Here is a 21,366-nt window from a genome sequence, read left to right on the forward strand (position 1 = left end):
CTTCAAGCCAGAGTTAGCTCATGGTCAAAGCGCTCAGGACTCCCACGGCCTCCGTGACCTGGGGGGGCTGAAGGTTTCCCCTCCGAGAGCTGAAAGGGGTGGCGGCCTCGGGGTGCACCTGCCCACCTGCCACCTGCCGGGCCCAGCGGTCCTGCCGCGCGTGCGGGGCCCCTGCACCCTGGCCGAGCCCCCGGGGGCACCAGGGGTCGCCCGCGGGAGCCTGTCTGCCCCTCAGCTCGCGTTCCTGCCCCTGCAGAGAAGCTTGCGGGACCCCAGCTGCTGGGGGCGCCGATGGGCAGCTGAGCCTCAGGCCGCCTGTCCGCGGGCCCGGGGACAAGGCCTCGCAGGGCCACCTCCTGACCCGGCCTGCCAGCAGCACGCCGGTGCCTGCCTGCTGCCACTGTCTATGAGATAATGTCTCTCCATTTTGGGGTGGTGACATAGCTCCGTGCGGCCTCCACGGCCAGCGCTCGCATTCCAGGCCCGAGACCAATGTGACAGCAGAGAAATCTGAGCCTCGAAGGGACATTCTCAGGCTCGAAAATCACAAACCCGACAGGGAAAGGCATTTGATCAGAAAACGACACCATTCGGGTTATTTTAATGCCCTGGATTTGTGCTGCCCTTTAAGTGGAGCCCCTCGGGTCACAGGCCTTCGGTGCCAAGGGACCCTGGCAGATGGCTTCCACTTGTAACCACAGAGCGAGGTCACGTCTGGCCCGGGTGCACCGTGAGGGGCGCAGACCGTGGACGGAGGGCAAGCCTTGGTCGAGGGTCAAGCCCTCCATGCACACGGGGTGCAGTCAGACAGTGGCAGGGGCCAGGTTCCCAGGCTTTGTGGCAGCCAGCCTGGGCGACAGCAGGGGCACCTCGCCGCCCTCCCCCTCCCCTGGGACGTCTACTGCTCAGTCACTGTGGGGTTAAATGCCATCGAGGCAAGTTCTTTGATCATCCTGAACTTGCAACTAAGAGGGAAGGACAATTGTCAACCCCTGGGAGACTGCGCTATCGTCGTCCGCTGGGCCACCAGTCGGTTCATGAATCAAGGACCACTTAAATACCTGCTAATTCATCACGTGCAGTGAACACACACCTGCGTGCAACCGTCGGGGCTCTCAAGGAGTCGTACTGAGAGCAAAAATCCAGGCTTGCACGCAGGGAGCCGAAAATGGTCAAATACTGAATCGTCTGGCCCTGATGATAATTGGGGTTGGAAGGAGACGAGGGGAGACTATCCCAGGGGACAGACAGGATACGGACAGCCCTGCGGGGAGCAGTGCGCGGGCCCCGTTGCAAGGAGCCGTCTCGGAGCCTTTGCTCTCTTCCCGCGGGGGTGGAGGAGTCCGCCCAGGAGGCTGGGAGACGGCCGTGGGGCACCAGAATGCTTGCTTTATGACGTGTGAAGCCTTGAGAGCAGCGGAGGGCAGCATGGCTTACTGGTGGAAGGACTAAATGGGGTCCGAAGACGTCGGTTCTAGACCTCTGTGTCCAAGAGGGGCTCTGGGGGTGAGCTTCGCACCTAGGCGTTGCAGGCTTTAGGTTCTCGTCCGTGGAGTAAGGATAGGATTGGCGTCGGGCAGCAGAAACATCGCCAAGCCAGGTGTTGGAAGACCCGGGTTCTAGTCTGGGCCTCGCCAATAATGACAGTGAGGACGTGATGTGTGCTAGACGTTTCCCTAAGGATCCTAAACACATGAACTCATTTAGCCCCTTCCCCCGCCTAGTCCCTGGGAGGAAAGTACCGTCATTATTCCAGTTTAATGGATAAGGAAACTAAGGCCCCCCCCCTTCCCTCCCTCCCTCCTTCCTTCCCTCCCTCCTTCCTTCCATCCCTCCCTCCTTCCCTCCTCCCTTCCTCTTTCCTCCCTTCCCTCTTCCCTTCTTTCTTTCCTTTCTTTCCTTCTTCCTTTCCTCCCTCCCTCCCTCCCTCCCTCCCTCCTTCCTTCCATCCCTCCCTGCCTCCCTCCCTCCCTTCCTTTTGCTTCCCTTTTTCTTCCTGAAATTGAGACCCAAATGAGGTGGGAGAAAATCTCTACTGAGATAAACTTCGAGATGAAATATAATAACACATTCATCTCCACGACAAGCATGCAGAGAGCACTGTCGCTGCTCCAGAAGCGGCCCAACACCTGGACGGCCCAGCTCGGATGCTGCAGGGCCGGGCGGGCGCTTACCCGCTACAAGGTCCAACCTGTGTGCGGAGGCAAAATCCCTCAGTCGGGCCAGTAGAGATTTGCCCAGGATCACCCCGACTCCGACTAGAAGCCGGTTCTTGCAATGCCCGGGCAAACCTGCTACTCCCATTTGTTGCTTCCCTTCCCTGAGTTTGGGGTGAAGGGGTCGTGTCATGTGACAATTCCAAAGAAGTGGTCATTTGGTAAGGCTAATGTTTGAAATGTTTCCGTCCCTGCCCTCTCGCGCCCCAGGGTTGACTAGGCCCCATTTCTATGGGTCTCACGGGCACTACTGCTTTCCTGTGTTCCCGTGGGAAGGAGGGCTGTCCTTTCAGATTAGAGTCCGCGGGGAGCAACATTACAACCACATCCCCCTCCCCACAGCAGAGCATCCTCCCGGAAGATACTCCGACCCTTTGGCCGTGATGCTCCCAGCCCACATTAGCTCAGCATCCTGAACACAGAAGATAATGAGAAGGGGAGGAACCCTCTCATGGGAGGCTAGGCTGGGGACTGGAGAGTACGTCTCTTGGAGGGGGGAAAGCAACACCCCCTTTTGAGCCCAGAATTCATCTGATTGCTCCCGTGTAACAGGGAGGCCCCCTCAACCCAGCGAGCACCGCATTCCAGGCAGCAATGTGCTTCTGAGAGGGGGTCATGGTCAAGAGCTGCCAGTCCAGGGTCTGCTTTTGGGGACAGTTCCGCATCAGATCGGACAGTCTCAGAGGGCGTGAGGGTCAGGTGGTGGCCGGTTACCATGGCGACAGGCCCATAGGAGCTCCCCAAGTCAGACGAAGTCTGCAGCTGCTGCTGTGAAATTTGTACCAGATACCCTCCTCCGATGGCGAGGTGACAGTGGGTACTCTCACAGCGGGGGGGGGGGGGGGGGGGGCAGCCACAGGCCGGGGCTCCACCTCCGCTCCCAGGGGACGCGGTGTTCTTGCCCTCCTCTGTTAGCCAAGGGGGTATCGGGGGGTGTGGGCTCTAGGTGCGTGTAGGCAGATGGAAAGAAAATTGCCACGTGGCAGTGGGGATTCCAAGAGCAGAAGGAAAGAAAAATGTTACTCATTGACACGAGAAGGCTGCCAAGTTCAGTTGTGGATCAAGCGACTGTGCATAGGCGAAGTCTCACGGGCCTGTGTGGAGAAGACAGAGCAACTAGACAAGCTCTCTGAGAATTTGTGAGATGACAGCGTAAGGAGAAACGAGGGACGTGCCGTGGGGTTGTGCTCCCTGCTGGGGGTGGCGCAGCACGCCAGACAGTCTGGCTTCCAGGGCTTTGCAGGGAGGGCAGGCGGGCGGGCGTCCTGCAAGCGGCAGCTTAGGGGGCGCACTACCCCGGCCTCACTACCCCGGGCCTCGTCGAGACAGCTGCGCACGTCTCCAGCACGTTGTGCTAAGTCCGGCCGATTTAAGATAAACTTTTAATTACATTTCATTTTTTAAAAAGGCACTGCTTTATTTGCTGGGTAGGCCAAAGGCATACAGAACTACAGACAGGTGCAATCAGCAACCGTCTTTTGCTTCCACTCAGCTCTTTCCCAAGGAAGCTATTAATTATCCAGTATTTTGTCACCAGTTTTCAGAAAGTGCCTCTAGGAGGGTAAACTCGCAGAGGAACTTTGAAGGAGAGAAAGCTTTAGCAATGTCTCCAGAGGTGGTTTAATAATTTTTAGAGCCTGAACTGTTTTTCACAACAGGTTTTCCATGGAAGGCTCAGAAAGTCACTATATTCTCTGAGTCTCAGAATCTGGACTTAAAATCAGGGAAAGAGATGTACGAGGCTCAACTTCCTAGTTGTGGATCTCAGCTCGGGCTGCCAGAGCAGAAGACCACAGACTGGTGGCTTAAACAACGATTTACTTCTCACAGTTCTAGAGGCTGGAGGTCCAAGACCAAGGAGCCGGCAGGGGGCTTTCCTTCTGCAGCCTCTGCTCTTGGTGAGCAGGTGGCCACCTTCTCTGTGCTCACATGGCCTGCCCTTCACGTGCAGGAGGAAAGAGGAGCTCTGTTGTTTTCTCTTCTTCATATAAGGGCACTAATCCCATCATGGGGCACCACCCTTGTGACCTCTTCCAAATCTCATTACCTCCCAAAGGCCCGGCCTCCTAATACCATCACACTGGGGGCTAGTGCTTCAACATATGAATTTGGGGGAGACACAAACATTTAGCCTACAGCATTGTGCAAGTAGCTTGGAACATGGAAAAAAATTATCAAAATGTTTAATCTTAGAGATTGGTGGTGATTCTGACTTCACAGGAGGGGACAGTAGGGCAATCTTCCTCATAGGATATGAAATGTGAGTCTAATGCAAGAAATATGTTTAAGATTTACATGTAACCTTAAGTTGCTGTCCACATTAATTTATCAAAAAGATAATTAGACTAGTGGGGCAGCCAAGTCAACCCACAAAGATCAGTAAACTGATATAGGAGAAAAATTTAGGGATGAAGAAAAGAAGTTTTGGTGCTGCACACACACAAAAGAGAAAAGACAGAAATATGAAGTTTTTTGAGAGTTTTTTTTTTTTTTTCTTGTTACTTAGTGTTTAAGAAAAGGGTTTCTGAGGGGTGCCTGGGAGGCTCAGTTGGTTAAGTGTCTGCTTTTGGCTCAGGTCATGATCCCGGGGTCCTGGGATTGACCCTGGGTTGGGCCCTGCCCAGTGGGAGTCTGCTTCTCCCTCTCCCGGGGCCCCACCCTTCTGCTTGTGCTCTCTCTTAAATAAATTAAAAAAAAAAAAGAAACAAAGAAAAGAAAAAAAAAAAAAAAAGAAAAGGGTTTCAAAAATAACAAAGAACCGAGGAATTGAGGGAAAAGAAAGAAATTGGCTTAGGCAAACTATTGGTCCAATACTGCCTGCTATGGACGATACAAGGAAAGGAAAATTTCTATCACTTGGGAAGAATCCACAGAAACTCTAATCTTTTTTTTTTTTTAAAGATTTTATTTATTTATTCATGAGAGACAGAGAGAGAGAGAGAGAGAGAGAGAGAGAGAGAGAGAGAGGCAGAGACACAGGCAGAGGGAGAAGCAGGCTCCATGCAGGGAGCCTGATGTGGGACTCGAACCCGAGTCTCTAGGATCAGGCCCTGGGCTGAAGGCGGCACTAAACTGCTGAGCCACCCAGGGATCCCGGAAACCCTAATCTTATAAAGAACTCAGGCCGTTCCACCCCAACCGTGGGCATTCTTCTGTATCCAAAGCGTCGCTGAAACACAAGCTCTTGCCTCCGTGCTCCCCAGACTGCTAAAAGGAGGCGCCTAGCCCCGCTCTTCCAGCATTCAGGCTGCAGATACCACTTCCAAATCCGCACACACTTTTCTCCCCTCTTACCTGCCCAGACAAGCTTCGGCCTGGTAAATGCCACTTGCCACCCACAAGCCCCCATCTGCAAGGCACACACCTGTATGTGGGGGAGCTTTCTCCATCCCATCCAAACAGATCACCAAAACAACTTCTTGGGTCTTCATCCGTATGCAGGATGTACAAAGCTGTCTGGAACAGATCTGGTATTAATTATCCAGCGCACAACACTGGAATAAGTGGTTAATCCCAAGGAGGTTTACACTGGAGACTGACCAACCTGCCCTGGGGTGGATACAGAACCAATCTTGGCTCCAGAGACTATTCCACATCATGTGTTGTGCAAATGTTCACTGGCACCAGAACGGACTTCATTCCACAGCAGATGGGATCCTTCTTATGCAGACCTACTCTAAGATAATATATGACCCAAGCACTGTATTGTCTAGAGTTTCCTTCTTTACATGAGATGCATCATTTTTTTCATTCTCAGACTGAACCTCCTCCTCCTGTGCTCCTTTACCTGCTCTTCCTCTCTTTCAAATCAGGGCCTGGAGGCTGGCTCTGGCGCTCCAAAACAGCAGGTGACTTTGTCCCTCCAGGGCCAACATGTTGACCTGTCGCTGATCCAGGTGTCTTGGATTCATTAGTTTTCATTCTTAGGGCAGCTGCCTAGTTTTGATCCGTCGTGTTTGAGCAAATAGCTGCAGTGGGAAATGTGGTGCAACCACCTGTAAGAGCGAGGGGGAATTTATGCTAGCCTTTCTTCTCTTCAAGGTTATTACTTTGTCTTTGAAGAGTCTTCCTCGCGGGATCTTAGCCGTGGCTTAGATAAGCTGTTGGAGAAGGCTTGAAAAGAAGAATTTTAAATCTGGGGCCAAAGGATTTCCAAGACAATTTTAAAGAAGTCAGGTAGCAAGCAAGTCTTTCTCTTCATGGTAATCACTTTCTTACAAATTTGTCTGGGGCAGGGAAGAGTTGAGAATATTCCCTGCTGATTTTTGTTTTGTTTTCTGATCCAGGAGGTGAAGGTGGGGCCTAGAGAGTAGACAGGGTATGTTGTGTATTTTGTGACTGGAGGATTTTTAAAAAATATCTTCAAATCAGGACTAATTTTCTTTAGAGAGCTCACAGTTTTAGCACCTTATGGCCTCTATACTTAGACTGCAAATAGTACCGTTATAAAATGGTGTGGGTTTTGGCACAGGAAATACAAAAACCAATTTCTTTCACTTGATATTTGCTATTAAACAAAGACACAGTGGTCAGAAAAACGAAAATGTGCTTCCCCCTTGTCTTTCTCTCACATCTCCTGCTCCCAGGAAATTCATTGTGTTAACATGTTTTACCTTCTAAAAGTTAAGCGGCAGAATCTCCTTTAATTAAACGAGGCTCAGCATTTCGTTTGTACCCACTATCCACTAGGTGAATCTATAGGAACGGTGAGGCATAGGGATATGATGGGGATAAACCAGATAGTATGTTCCTTGCCCTTGAAGAATTAGGATCTTACCGAGGACCCCTTAAAATGCACATTGACTTTGATCGCATTGACAGGCAGTGTACAGTCGTACAGGGGAAGGAGAGAGAAGTTTGGCTGGCACAGTCAGATAAACCTCCATGGGGAAGTGAGACTAACTGGCCCAGACAGAGGGTGCCCACGTGTGCACAGCCGGAAGAACGTGGGTCACAGGCCAGAAGTAGGAAAGGGTAGGATGCAGGCCCTTGGATTTCCGGGAAACCATTTCCCTAAGACATTCTGTCTCCCAGCAGAAGTCCTCCTGCCAACCAGCCCCATGCGACTCTCTTGGAGACTCTTCACGAAAGGTGCCCTCAGGATTCTTGAATCATTTGCGTTTACAGGCAAACTTTTGACACAAGTACATGAAGCTGGAAAGGAACTCGCTTGCCCATACTTTGGATTTGGACTCCGTGTTAGTACAGGTGAAGAATGTACACTCCAAAAAGGCTTTGTAAGTTTTTTCTCCTTAATGAGGTAGATCCTCCCTAAGGGCAAACTACGAAATGCAGACACGTTGCCATATCTTTGTTAATCTCTCCGTTGCTACTGGGGCAGGATGATTCTCCAAGGAGCACAGACAAAAGGGGCGATGACCTGAGCTTGAAGGTCACCAAATCCAGTTCAGCCCCGAACCTCTGTAACCTTCTCTTAAGTCACAGATTCTGCACACATGCCAGAGCCTTTCTCTGTAATCGCAGACTTTCGGGTTTATCTAGCTTGGCCTTTTCCCTCATTGATTAACACGAGTGTTGGAAAGTAATTATAGCCAGCTTGCCATCGCTTTAACAGGCTGCAACAGTGACAGGGAAAGAGTGAAGGGGGAAAAAAAGCCACGATATGGATGTAGGTATGGACACAGACTTCTCTTCTTAATCACTAAAACACCCTAATACTGAAATTAGCTTGCATTTCCTAAAGAAACTCTGGTGACAGGTCTGTTTTGAGTTGAAAGTAGACAATGTTTCAAGACATTCAAGAAATCATTTCTGAGTTTGGATCTTGATGCCATTATTTTTTTTTTTTTCCTTCCCAAACCTCCACGCCTAGAAACAGCCTGCTAGTGACTTCTACAGCAGCACTTGCAGGTAAGGTTCCAAGGGTCAAGACGTGGAGAGAAACGAGATTTTGTCATGTTGAAGACACATGAGAGACTGGAGTTCTCTGCAGCCTGTCACATTCTTGTTTTCACTCCTGAGAAAGTAGAGTTCACACATGCTTTCGGACCAGAGACAGGTGAGGGGTGTAGGGAGGCGGCAGGAGGGCTTGGAAGTCAGAGAAGAGCACCACGCATCTGCCCCAGTGGCCGTGGGTACCATTGCTCCACCATGTCACTGCCCTCTCGGCTTCAGGGCCCACTGGCTCACAGCGGGAAGGGGACTCCGATGAGTTTTACTCGCTTGACACATTCTTCTGGTTTTTTTTTTTTCTTTCTAAAATGAGCCAGTGATGTCTTTGTGTAATAAACACTGGGTGAGTCGTAGGCTACGGAGGCGAGAGCTGTGTGGTCTTCCCTGCCCAGCTCCTGGCTGGGAAGGCCCTGGGTGCCACGGCCTCCCTCACGCCCTCTGCCGCAGAGGGTGCCCTTTCCTTCTCCTGTCCACAGAGGCGGAGCAAGTACTGCCTGTGATTTCTGGCACTCTCGGCGGAAAGGAAATGGGGATGCTAAGCCCCGCAGGAGCTTGCCCAGTGGGGCCTTGGACTACAGAAGCATCATGGTTTCCTTCCCCCCCTGGCTGGTTCCATTCCCATCCGTACCCAGCAGGGTTGGCCAACTGTCCCTCCTCCTCCTGGGAGAACGCACAGGGCAGGTTCTGAGGGCTGGGGAGCAGGGTTCGCCAGAGGGCAGCGAGGCGTCTCCACTGGCCCCCGACCAGGCCACCAGGGAAGTCTTCATGTGGTCGCCACACGGCACTTGTTATTTGATGAAGCTTGTTCTGGGAATTCACTTCTCAGAGTGGTTGTAGCGTCTCTGCCCCTTTCTGTGAGAGAGGGATCAAAGAGCCACTGAGGCTCGGTGACCGGACCCCGTCCCCACAGCCGCTGAGTGCGGAGCGAGGGGGCAGCAGGCCTTCCAGCGTGGAGCACCCGCACTCTGCAGGGCCCCGAGGCCATCTCCGCAGCAGAAATGAGGGGAGCAGACTCGGGGGAATGGAGGCTGGGGCCGGGAGGTGACAGAGACACGCGTGAGTCCAGGGGAATAGGACTAGGAAGGGCCGTGGACGTGTGCGGTCCCACGCCCGCGTTTCCCGAGCAGGAGCTGTGAGCTTGGGCGAAAAGTACCCCTCAGGAAGGTTCCTCACAGTCCCCACCATGCAGAGGGAGAACAGGGCCGGGTTCCTGGGCACACCGCTCTGCCTGTAGCTCTCCATAGCTTTTCAAAATTTTACGTCTCTTGATTGTGGTACACGGAATCTCAAATGGACCATCTTCACCCCTTTCAGCGTACAGCTCTGTGGTGTCAGATCCACTTGGGATGGTGTGAAAACAGATCTCCAGAACTTTGTCATTTTGCAAAACTGAAGCTCTGTAATAGTCTCCTCTCTAATTCCCAACAACCCTATTTCTACCGTTTCTGTGAGGTTGACCATTCAGGTCCTTCACATCCGTGGAATCATCCAGTCTTTGTCTTTCTGTGTCGACTCTGTCTTCGCACACATCATTCATTGTTCCTCTGGATACCCTCCCCATGTTTTCACTACTTACTCATCTTTCAGGAGTCACTTCAGATACTATGACCTCAGGCTTTCCAGGGCCTTCCACTCCCAGTGAAGTGCCCGGTCCATGTCCTAAGCCCTTGCTACTCAACGTGTGGTTGAAGATCTGTATGCCCACTGGCATCCATCTGGGGGCTTCTTAAAAATGCAACATACTCTTCAGTAGGGCCCCAGGTAAATCACACATTCACTAAAGTTTGATAAGCGCTGTTCTAACTCCTTAGACAAGAGGCCTGCAAACAACTCATGGCCACACGTGCTCAGCTGCCTGTTTTTGTAGGTAGTTTGATTGGAACATACAGCCGGCCCTCCCTATATGCATTGTTTAGGACTGCGTTTACGCTACAACGGAAGAGCTGAGTGGCTGCAACGAAGACCACCACGTGGCCACAAGTCTGTAATATTTATTCCTGCCCCATTACCAAAAAAGGCTTACAAACTTCTTCACTAGACTGTGAGCTCCTTAAAAATGAAAATCTGGTCTTATTTTGCTTTGTGTAAGAAGAAATGCGGACGAGGATGATGGTGATTATGTTTGTTGGCTTGAGGGGAGACCAGCAGGATTTGTTACCTATGCTCTGCCATTTCTTCAAGTGACTGCGGGCAACTCGCGATCTGTGTTCCTCATCTACGAAATGGAGACACGTAATAGAACCTACCTTACAGGGCTGATGTATGGGTTACGTAAGTCACTCTAGGGGAGTGCTTCATGTAATGCCTTCAGCGAAAGTTCAGTTCCAGAGTGCCATGGGGGATTTGTTGATGTACAGATGATAGAACACTGTCTGCTAGCACCCATTCTCTGCTTCTTCTTGGGTAACATCTAATAATTTTTTTAGGTATCTAACTTTCCTGGAGGATGATCTCCTCTCCGGGGCAGGGAGGTGGTGTGGGGTGGTAAGTACTATTGCAAGCCAACCAGGTAATGGCATTTTCAATGGCTGTGGATTGGCCTCGGGGTGGACAGTTCTGGCCAATGGGTCATGAGGAGAGCATTCCTGAAGGGCTTCTGGGAAAAGGTTTCCTCTTTCTTCAGAAGAAAACATGGGAGAGATGCCCCTGTTCTTTCATAGTTATGTACAAATGTGATGCCCAGAACTGCAGCAACCATGAAAGTAGGCAGTCTGGGAACAGGACAAGCATGTTTATAATGGCAAAACAGAAAGATGGGAAGAATCTGAGCCCTTTATGGGGTCAGAGGTGCTGAATCCATCATCCCCTGGGGCTTACCTACTCAGGTATTCATTTTATAGAAGAAAATAACACTTCCTAGGAGTCTTCCTTCAGTCCAGAGCATCCTGACTCATACAGCCATATACATGTATTTTTACTCCACCTAAGACCTAACAGCTGTTGTTGGTGCTATGAACAAAGAAAATAGTAGTAACTGGAAATGAATGTGCTGGATAGCACAAAAGAAAAATCAGGAATGTTCTGGGTTAATGCAGGCCTGATTCTTCATTGCCTTTTATCAGTCTTTCAGCTGGGAGCATCTCTTCTTAACACCTGTGGCTCCCTCCCAAGTGCTCATCTCCCTTGTTGTCTGTGCCTGCTACCCACACTCCACAGGTAGGTTTTGATTATTTCCTTGGGGATACCCATGATTTCCCTTCTGGGTAGGAGGAGGGCCTGAGGACAGCTTATGTTTTGGGACAGACAACAGAGGTGGCATCTCATATGTAACATGAAATACAGGCAAGTTTTCTTTGGGTTGGAAATATCAAAAAATTCCTTAATTTACAGCCACAAGGATTTTATGGTATGTCAACTGACGTACTGGCTTTGTGTGACATCTGGGCCAGATCTAGCAGCAGAGATTCAAAGCGATATAGGTGGCTAAGTACATATGAGGGTGAAGTATGGGGAGAGAAGGGTAGTAGAAATGAGCTGGCTACTGCATCTATCCCGATGAGCATCCTGGCCCTCGCTGAAAAAGGTGGAGGATCAGCTTCAGTGAGCGAGGCAGGACTCCCTCCAACCCCACACTCCTGCAAGTACTTCCTAAACCTAGACATGCTGAGCTCCTTCTGCCCATGATTGTCCGGGGTGGGAGGAGCCCTGGAGCCATAAAGTCACTGTAACAATCGTATTTTAAGGCTAGAGGGTGCCATGAGACATGATCTCATTCATCTCCTTGTCCTTAGGCAGTAATAGCCTACCTAAAGCTTTCCAATCATAGCAGAACACTTTATGGGTACAAGCCTCCAGAGGGGTAAAAAAAAAAAAAAAAAAGGTAAGAGATTGCACAACATTCTCCCATAACCACTTTAATTGTGTGCACATCATCTACTTCAGAGTCTAAGAGAACTTGACGCTCATTCTAGACCCTTCCCATTCTCGTCAGTCTAACCCCAAGATCCCCCTCCAAATGGGAGGATCCATAATTCAGTGACAGCAGGGCACTAACAGGCAGGCTCATGGGATGAGGGCGGCACAGGTCTCCCGGGACCTCCTTAAACCTCTTCTGTTAGCTACTCACATGCATTTAATGTATAGCACTTCCCTTGTCACTCTGTCTGCCTCCCTCCCTACCAACAATTTCTCCTAACTGTTCCATTCTTCTAAGATATTACATACCACCTTTGCCTTCATCTTCAAGTTTTCTTAAAGACTAATCAGATCTTTAAGGAACAGGAAGTAAAAAGCTTCTCGTGGGTGAGCAACTCCCTGCAGGTTTGCTAGTATTATCGGTTCAGGTTAAAAGTCCCCTGCTGGAGACTGGTGAGGAGAGAAGCCCCACAGCCACCTGGGTTTCCTACTCTTTGGGCATTCCCAGCTATGGAGCATGTGTCCCTTCCTTTGGAAGCACTGGGCTGAATAAGCGATTTGCCATGTGATTCTGCTGAAGGAAGACAGAGAAGGTCACAAAGACCAAAACCAACTGCTCTTGGGGACGGGCTGGGAGGAAAGCTAATACATAAAATCTGTGACACAGATTTTCTCTTTCAGGAAAGGGTGTGGAGAGTGCGGTGGATCTACTGAGAAGTTTTGGAAGTCGCTCCGAAGTCTTCTGAGCAGGAAAAGTGTAGCCACCCGGGGAAGCAGCCTTCAGTGACATCCTCCATGATGTGTTGGAAAACAGCCAATCAGCAAAAAGCCCCTTGAGAAATGTTTGCCCTCCTTCTTCTGGAATTGTTGGGAAACGAGACAGAGTGTGGGGCTCTGGCTTTCAAGAGTGGTCCTGGATGAATTTCGGTTGCCTGGTGGGAATAGAGAGCTCTAGAAAAATGCCTACTCCTCCAAGGAATCTGGCTATCAGTTTTCTCTTGGGTCTATCTACAGCTTGTGTATTGGTGGCTTAGGAAAGTGCATGCACAGGGCCAGGCTCCTGGCAAACAGCCTCAGGGAGGAGGGCAAAGGAGAGGCAAAAGGGGCTCATTCTTCTACCTCACAGATTCCTTTTCCAGGATCTACCCACCAGCAACAATCCAAACACCATAAAAACAGTACGGAAATGTATATGGATACAACTGGTACATACTTCCCCCATCACCTGCTACGGCATCTGCTCTATGGAGTAGAGCCAGGGGACAACTGTGCCCCGGGGACCCCAGGCCTTCTGAGCTACAGGCCAGCTGCAGAGGGCACAGGTTCCTGATGGTCGCGGGGTGGCAGAGCTACTCTCCTCTCTCAGCCTTCCAAGAATGGGCGAATAACCTATGGTTAAGGGGAGACACCCGTTCTCTTGGGGTTGCCTGGGGTATCTGAGGCAGAGGCGGTTACAGTAGGCTCCTCAACAGAGGCACTGAGATCCAAGAATTCCAGGATGATGTCCCAAAGGCAGTAAATCAAATGCCTGAAACAAATGGACAAAACAACTTAGAGGAGGGTCTGGCTCGGTCAGCAGACACCAGATCCTGTTTATGACATTTGTTTTCCCTTCCCCCTCTTGCCCATGACTGATCTCCTTAGTGAACTCTATGTTTCAATAGCTTGATGAAGCTTCTGCCATGAAATAAAAGTCTGGTGAATAAAGGTTATGACCCTGATGAAGGTGGGAACAGAACTTGAGACCTGATTTTTGGAAGTTCCCCATTTATTTATCTAGTTATCTTAGCACATCAACTCCGCTCTGAGGAGCTGTGAGGGAGGGAAAAACCCCTGCGATATCAACTTACTGAGCAGAACTCCTGACTATGGCTGTTTCTCGTAATTAATCATTATAGATCCACAGGTGACCTTATAGGCAATGAAACAAAAGCCAGAGCCCTTGGGTGGCGACAGTTAATAGATACAGTCCACTTTGGGACAGGGTCTGAGAAAGGACTGGAAGTCCTGAATACTTCTCAGAAGACTTGTATCCCACGGTACCAGCCAGGGAAATATCTACCTCTTCTGGATTATTCTATAGCGGTGTTCACGCGGTATTTCTGGTCCTTTGATCAGAGTCCAACCTCAATATCTTGTCTCCTTCCTATTAAGCAAAGACAATTCCTGATTCTAACACTAATCAGCCTTACTGTGAGGCCCTGAACATAAAGCTGAAAATCACTATCCCGCCTGGGTTATATAGGCCAGGGGATATTCTCAGTGTTCACGGGGACTGGCAGATGCTGAAAGAACTGTTAAGCACACTGAATAAGCCTGGAGGGTGATAGGGCATTTCACTAGCTCATACGGGGCCTACGCCGAGTTCTTCCAAGTACAAACAGTGGCTGGTCCAACACTGGCTCACTACCCACAATAGCCTGCTCAGAAGCCGGCAGTGTGGACTCCTTAGTGTGTGCAGATGTGGTCATCTCGCTCTGCAGTCAGAGTCCAGGGCAAAGAAAGACTGCGGTTCCGTTCTTCTCAGTGTGGGCTGCTCTCTCAGAAACCGTGGACACTATGAGGCCAGAGCTGCGGAGATGCTGTGTACACGTCTTTCAGCCTACCTGTTGATGAGGGGTTGCTGTAGTGACTCCAAGACTAGACTCCAGCTCAGTCGACATCTGTTCACCCCAAGGATTTCTACCACAATATCTGAGGAGGAAAAAACAGATGTGGTTTCAGTGTTACCACTGAAGCCCCAGGTTCTAAGATTATCTCATGATATCTGCTATCTGTATTCAGACTGAGTATTTCTGGCAAACTTCTCAACCACACAACCACACCAGAACGGAAAAGCTAAGAAAAATGTTTCTTAAGTGTTTAAATAATTCTGTAACCTGCCATAGAAGTGCAGGTACTTCTGATGTAAGCTTAGGGTGGAGAACAGAAGTTGATGAGTATGTAACAACGTGGATGGAACCAGAGGGTATTAGGCTAAGTGAAAGAAGACAATCAGAAAAAGACGATTATCATAGGATTTCACTCATATGTGGAATTTAAGAAACAAGACAGAGGAACGAACATAGGGGAAGGATGGGAAAAATCAAACAAGATGAAATCAGAGAGGGAGACAAACCATAACAGACTCTCGATCCTAGGAAACAAACTGAGGGTTGCTGGAGGGCAGGGGGGTAGGAGGATGGGGTCACTGGGTGATGGGCATTAAGGAGGAGATGTGAGTAAGACTGATGAATCACCGAACTCTACCTCTGAAACTAATAATTTTTTAACATATAATAAACTATATGTTCACTAATTGAATTTAAATTAAAAAATACATATATAACGGAAAAAAAAGAGTACATAACACTGTCCTAAGAGCTAACAGTTCACTATTGCACCCTGGTTACCACAGCATAGCCACAGGCAACACGCTGCCTTCCCCACCTAAAAACCTATAGAAAGTAAAGAAAAAAAGATCCTCTTCAGGTTTGTTTTTATCTACTGCTAAGACCTTATTCAATGACCCCAAGTTATCAAGGATGAGCTTCTGTGGGACATACCGTTTTCTTCCCTGGTCCGAATACCAGGAGTTGGCAGAGAAGCCGAAGTCTTCATCTGGTGGGAACAGTTCTGAGACCTGCCTCTGTGGTGGAGGCCGAACTGTTATTACCCCAAATATCTGTAGGATTCTCACCTACTATTTATGGTGTGCTCACAGCGATCCTTTCCATTTCCTTAGCATCACTTGCACGAGGGGTAAGAGGATCACAGCTCTGATCGTTTACCTATTAGCCTGAGAAATGGTGGGTCCACAGGGTTTTGAGGGGTACGGGGTAATGGTGGCAAAGCTGGGCAGGAAAGGAGTATAACCAGTATAACCAGTCTCACTGTCCAATTACCTGGCAGGATTCCCATCAGGCTCTGCAAGGCCTGTTTTTCAGCAGCCACTTTCTGCTCCTGGGTCCTTGCGGGCCGTGGATACTTAGGTAAAACCCCACCAGGCCAGATGGACTCCTGAAGAAGTCGGAGGTACTGCACCCAGCGCTGTGGACACGTTAGATTAGCCACCTGCACCTCTAGCCACCTGTGGTGGAAGAGAGGAGAGAGGTCGGATAAGCGGAAGGAAAGGAGCTACGTGCTGTACTAGGGGTTGCACAGAACAGAGCACGCAAAGGGCCCCCGTTTCTGGGCAGGGTTGGAGCTTTCCAACTATCCTCTGGTGAGAAGCACTGTCACGTCTCAGCAATGCGCGCACACAGCCTTTACAGTGAAGGGCTTGGTGATTTTGTACAAACACGTCTCCCTTTGGCACCCTGTCCATATCCAGCTGCTCCTCCCGTCCCCACGAGCTGTTCTGAGAGTCCTTCGTCGGTCCTTTGCTCATAGTGTCCCCTCACTGACAAGACCCTCTTCTTTCCAGTAGAGAAGCCCACGTCCTCCACAGAGTTCCTCTAGATCATTCCAGCTAGCTAAGAGTGCCCTTTCCCTCCTTAGACCTCCTTTGGCATGTAGTTCTACAGCTTGGGTTTGGAAATATTTCACTTTGGAATATAAATTATTTCCTCATGTGTTTACAGCTTTACTTTTCCAACTAAATTATAAGCATCACAAGAGTTCTATGTCTTACACTTTTAAAAAGTTTCCCACAGTGCTCTGGTGCTCAAGAACTGTTTGCTGACTGACTAGCAATTGTTCCTATTACGATGAAGATGTCCTCTTTCATCTCACATTCAAAAAATGAGGCAGTAACTCTGAGGGGGCAAACATACCAAATCTGCAGTTCCTGCGAAGCATTTCACTCTTACCCTATTGCTCCTGCCTGTTTTCAGAGCGATACAGTCACTAGCTGAGGCTCAAGACTGCCAAGGCCTCCCCAGTATGCAGCAGGGCCGACACTGGCAAGGCTGTGACTCTAACGGGTGGACCATCGACCACTCCTGCTCTGTTTGGTTCTGCACCACATGGCAGCTCCTGCCATTGCTCCTATACCCGAGTTACTTGTCGCCCATCCAAGAGCAGGAGGGGCTGCCAAGGCAAACTTTATTTAACCTCCACTCTGCCAGACAGTCTGCATTCCACTCAAGCTAGGCATTCCAGCCTTGGGGGCTGCAATCCCCCAAGTCGAGAGCTCACAAATGATTCTAAGAATAGGAAGTCCGAAAGGTAATGGCAGGGCAGGAATGGCAGACACCGATGCAGATCAAGAGCGGCACAAAGCTGCTCTTGCCCAAAATAGCCATCACGATCGTATTTGTTATTATTAGGGTCGCATCTCCTTTTTATAGGGTTTTTCATTCAGCGAGCCTAAGACGCCTGATGAAAGGGATCCAGTAGCAAGAATTTCTGCTCCTGTTTATAGAAGAGGGTCAGCAAAGGGAGGTGGATGTGATGCCCTGATCAGATTCTCTGCAGGGGATCAAGTGACCCAACTCTCGTTCTTCACCTCGAGCCACAAATGTTTGTGTGACTTCTGCTAAGGTGAATGATGTGTATCCGGGTCTCATCTGAGTGACTGGAGGGAAGGGGCAAGCATCTGAAAATCAGAATCTTTTTTTTTTAAGATTTTAATCATTTATTTGAGAGAGAGAGAGAGAGAGAGAGAGAGAGAGAATGAGCAGGTAGAGGGAGAAACAGACCTCCCGCTGAGCAGGGAGCCTAACGTGGGGCTTGATCCCAGGATCACGACCGGAGTCGGAGGTACACGTGTAACTGACTGAGCCACCCAGGCGCCCCTGAAAAACCAAAATCTTGAAGTCCTCCAAAGAGCCAGGAGGATCTGTAACAAGAGGCCTTCGGCTGGAATTCGTCTAGCTCAGTTTCTCATTCGCATTTGCACATTAGCCACTGTGCCCTTACTGTCGTCCTCTGGGGCCACGGACGCCTGTGACTCCTCCGAGGCACCTCATCATCCACTCAACCCTTCTTAGAGCAGAATGTTCAACAGCGCATCTGGGTACCTCGGTCACCTTCTGGGCTTGTCTTACGATGTAGGAGACTGACTGTTCTGAACTCCTGTCAGCTCACCCGACAGGAACAGGCCCTTGCGCTGCATCATGGCAAGGACGTCCTGTCTGTTCTCTTCCATCGTGCCTTGGTGACTCAGGCACACCAGCTGAGTGCAAAACAAATCTTAGCATGTGGCAAAACACGAATGTATAAACGTACACAAATTTACAGGACGACAGCTTATTAAACTCTGAATAGGAATGTTGGGAAGAGGAACCAAAGTAGGGAAAAGTAAAAATAAGCCCTTTCATGATGAGGATGAGTCAGGGAGTCAAGTCAAGTCGCGGGAGTTAAGCAGAACTGACAGAGAGAACTCGAGTCTCCAAGTAAATGTCAACTGCCGATAAAGAAACTGTCAAGCACTGTAAACCCTGAGGCACTGAACTGATCAACAGAAGGCCCTAGAAGAGTCAGTCCCAGGCATGTGAGGAACATAAGAAAATTAGTCTTGTGCAAACCGGCAGAAACGAAACAGGCTGCACGTCTATAGAGGCACGTAACGTAGAAGGCGGCTTCCACCTGCGAGGTGCCGTGGTTTCCGTCACCCTTCCTCCTCTTCATACCCTGGAGGTAACAGACGTCAACCACACTCCGGTACCGTGCAGATGTGAACGTTCACCCTTTGCAGGACTCTCCTCTTGCCCTGGTCCCGCCCACCCCTGCTCCTCCAAGAGGACAGAGGCTTTCCCCTGGACATCTGGGGCTGGCCGCGTTCATTTCCGACCCCACGCCGCCTGTGCAGAGAGGCAGGGCAGCAAACCCCTCTCACCCTCAGACCTTCTGAAGTCGGCTGTCTTGTCAGGAATGCCGAGCATCCCAAAGTGGAAGGAGAAAGGGGCACAGCCCAAGCCAAGAAAATGACCAGGGCCGACTGCCCCTACCCCCAAACTGCCCTGCCCCTCGGACAAAACAGAAAAACACCCGTGAGCTTTAGAACAATTTCTTTTCTTTTAATTTTATTTGTTCATGAGAGACACACACACAGAGAAGCAGGCTCCACGCAGGAAGCCTGCCTGATGTGGGACTCGATCCTGGGACTCCGGGATCACGCCCTGGGCCAAAGGCGGATGCTCAACCTCTGAGCCGCCCAGGTGTCCCTAGAACAAAGATTTCTAAGGCCTGCTTCCCTACTTCGTTATCCCACAGTAGGTGTTCCTTAAGTTGTAAATGGCCACATGCGGGGCTTCTGTATTATTTGCCTTGCCTACCACCTCGCCTAGAACCAACAACTGATGACAAGGAAGAGGGCAGGGGTTTCTTCGTCCAGTGGGCTCTTCTCCCCCTCCAGTCCCCGTTCTCCCTTCCTCTTCCTCTGTCATCCCTCTCCAGAGTGGAGCTCCACACACCACCACGCTTTACGCTTTATGCAGCCTCACTAATTCCCTTCATCCTGCTCGGTTCACTCTGACACTGGGCGAGAGCAGAGGAGGCGAAGAGATTAACTTTGGAAAATTAAGAGAGAGACTGACGCCTTAGCTTCTTATCAGTTCCCTTCATCTCTCTGCTCCACATGTTGTCTTTCTATTCTTAACCTACGAGTGGGAAAGTTAAAAAGAAATCTGTGTCCCTATAGCTCTCTTGAAGCAAAAGGAATGGAATGCATGTGTCTGAAGTCCACAGGAGCTGTTCCAGTATCAGTTTCTGGAATCTGCTGGTACCGCTTACTAGCTTACTACTATGTTTGCAGAATCTAAAGTTTCAAGGTGGACACACACACGTATCCCTTGGTTTATTTATTGTAAATTATTTATAAGAATTCATTTACTAAATACAAATGTTATTGTTTATGTAATTCAAGACGCATGAGGTAAATACGCTAAAATAAATATGGAAGAGAATAGCCACAAATAGCATTGGTTTCAGTTTCTACTACTGTTCCAGTTCTGATATTTGATTTAGAGCTACCTCCTTCTACCATCCTACCTTTTTCCCAATGAAAAGACAGAGGGGGGGAAAAAAAGCCAAACCAGGTCTGTTCTCTCAGGCTGCCTCTGAATGATTCAGAGCACATGGCAGCCATACTAGTGGGCCCAGAAATAGCCAATAAAATGAGAAAAAAAGCAACAACAGATTGACACTGAGATATTCAAGAGCTTTTCTGATGCCAGACGTGGAAGGAGGGAGATGTGGAGATTAGGGCTTTCCATTACACCGGGAGTGCATGTCTAGTCCGTTGTTCACAAGAACCTGGTCTGAAATAGCTACAGATAGAGGAATGAAGCAGAGGCTAAAAAGGAGACAGTTTAATACTAGGGCTTAAGATGGCACCTCAAGGTTAGCAGAAGGTCACTTCCCATCAAAACAACAGAATCATGTCTCACGAGTAAGGGGAGAAAGCTTCAGGGACCATGTCTAATCTAATTAGCCAGCGTCCCTTCACTTCTTTGCCAAGAGCTGCTAGAGCAGAGTGAGGAGGGACCCTGAGCAAGTTGGTCTAACAGTGAGGACAGGGGGAGGAGAGTGAAGTTGGAACATAGAAAATATTCCTATTAGCAGTAACGATATTTTAACAAAATTGCCTGGTGCAGTCTAAATGAAAGAAAACAACAGACTCATTGCTTGTCCTCTTTGTATCCACCCCAGGACGATGACCCTCCCACCTCACCTTGCTGTACAAATTATGGTTCAAAAAAAAGAGAGTAAAAGAAGATCATGTTAAAGCTTCTACCATCGTAAACAGATCTACAGCACATTTGGAGCGTCAACTCATTTTATTACCCTTAGATTAGGGTTTTCCAACCTTGGCGCTACTGACATTTTGGACTGCTAATTCCTTGTTGCTGGAGGGCTGTCCTGCGCAGTATAAAATGATTAGCAGCTTTCCAGCCCTCCCAGGTACCTCTTTTGTACAATCAAAAATGTTTCCAGTCATTGCTGCATGTCTCCTGAGGGACAAAATCATTACCATTTGGGAACCACTACCTGAGACTTAGGGTCTTGGATGCCAAGTGCTGGGCTATTTCCACTCGTTTCAATACTGGTGGTTGTAGCACAATACTTCTCAAAATTGTGGGCTGAACAGCACTAGAGGCAGCCACGCACTCAACTTTGTGGTTTGTGACATTTAAAAACATCTCCGTAGAAACAGATTAGAAAACCTAATATGCGTCTCGTGATCTGGGAGCCTTTTGTTTCCTATATGGATGCACATAAGGATCTATCGGACGTGTATTTCTGTGTGCGTGCGTGTACCGTGCAGTCACAGTGGGTCATGATGTGGATGTATTTCTTACTGTGGGCTGAAGTTTAAAAATAGTTAGAAAAACACTGATACAGTATAAGGAATTAGGAGTTCCAAGAAAAGGGGGAAAAAGCCCAAGCTACATTTTTAGCTTCCTGGAAATGCTCCCCACCTCCACCCACCCCCAAGTACCCTGTAAAATGTTTACAA

General features: G+C 49.4%; 1 protein-coding gene and 1 long non-coding RNA gene across 7 annotated transcripts in view; one reads left to right on the plus strand and one right to left on the minus strand.

The window, feature by feature from the left end:
- Positions 1-1,401: 1,401 nt before the first annotated feature.
- LOC144311539 (uncharacterized) lies at positions 1,402-13,480 on the plus strand. 3 transcript variants are annotated; one of them, XR_013377140.1, is made up of 5 exons: positions 1,402-1,506; positions 6,258-6,392; positions 7,344-7,453; positions 8,050-10,613; positions 11,192-13,480. It is a non-coding gene; the product is annotated as an uncharacterized LOC144311539 (long non-coding RNA). The 3 variants fall into 3 exon arrangements; XR_013377139.1 differs by having other exon boundaries at positions 8,050-13,480; XR_013377141.1 differs by having other exon boundaries at positions 7,344-7,424; positions 8,050-13,480.
- SNX19 (sorting nexin 19) overlaps positions 11,968-21,366 on the minus strand; it is a 40,978-nt gene continuing 31,579 nt past the window's right edge. For all 4 annotated transcript variants that reach the window (XM_077894204.1, XM_077894201.1, XM_077894205.1 and 1 more), the window contains 3 exons: positions 15,869-16,053; positions 14,591-14,678; positions 11,968-13,512 (listed from right to left, as the gene is read on the minus strand). In XM_077894204.1, coding sequence (XP_077750330.1) covers positions 13,380-13,512; positions 14,591-14,678; positions 15,869-16,053 — 406 coding nt within the window. In that variant the 3' untranslated portion in view covers positions 11,968-13,379. The remainder of the gene's footprint in view (positions 13,513-14,590; positions 14,679-15,868; positions 16,054-21,366) is intronic.

This window comes from Canis aureus, chromosome 3, assembly GCF_053574225.1.
Source record: "Canis aureus isolate CA01 chromosome 3, VMU_Caureus_v.1.0, whole genome shotgun sequence".
NCBI lineage: Eukaryota > Metazoa > Chordata > Mammalia > Carnivora > Canidae > Canis > Canis aureus.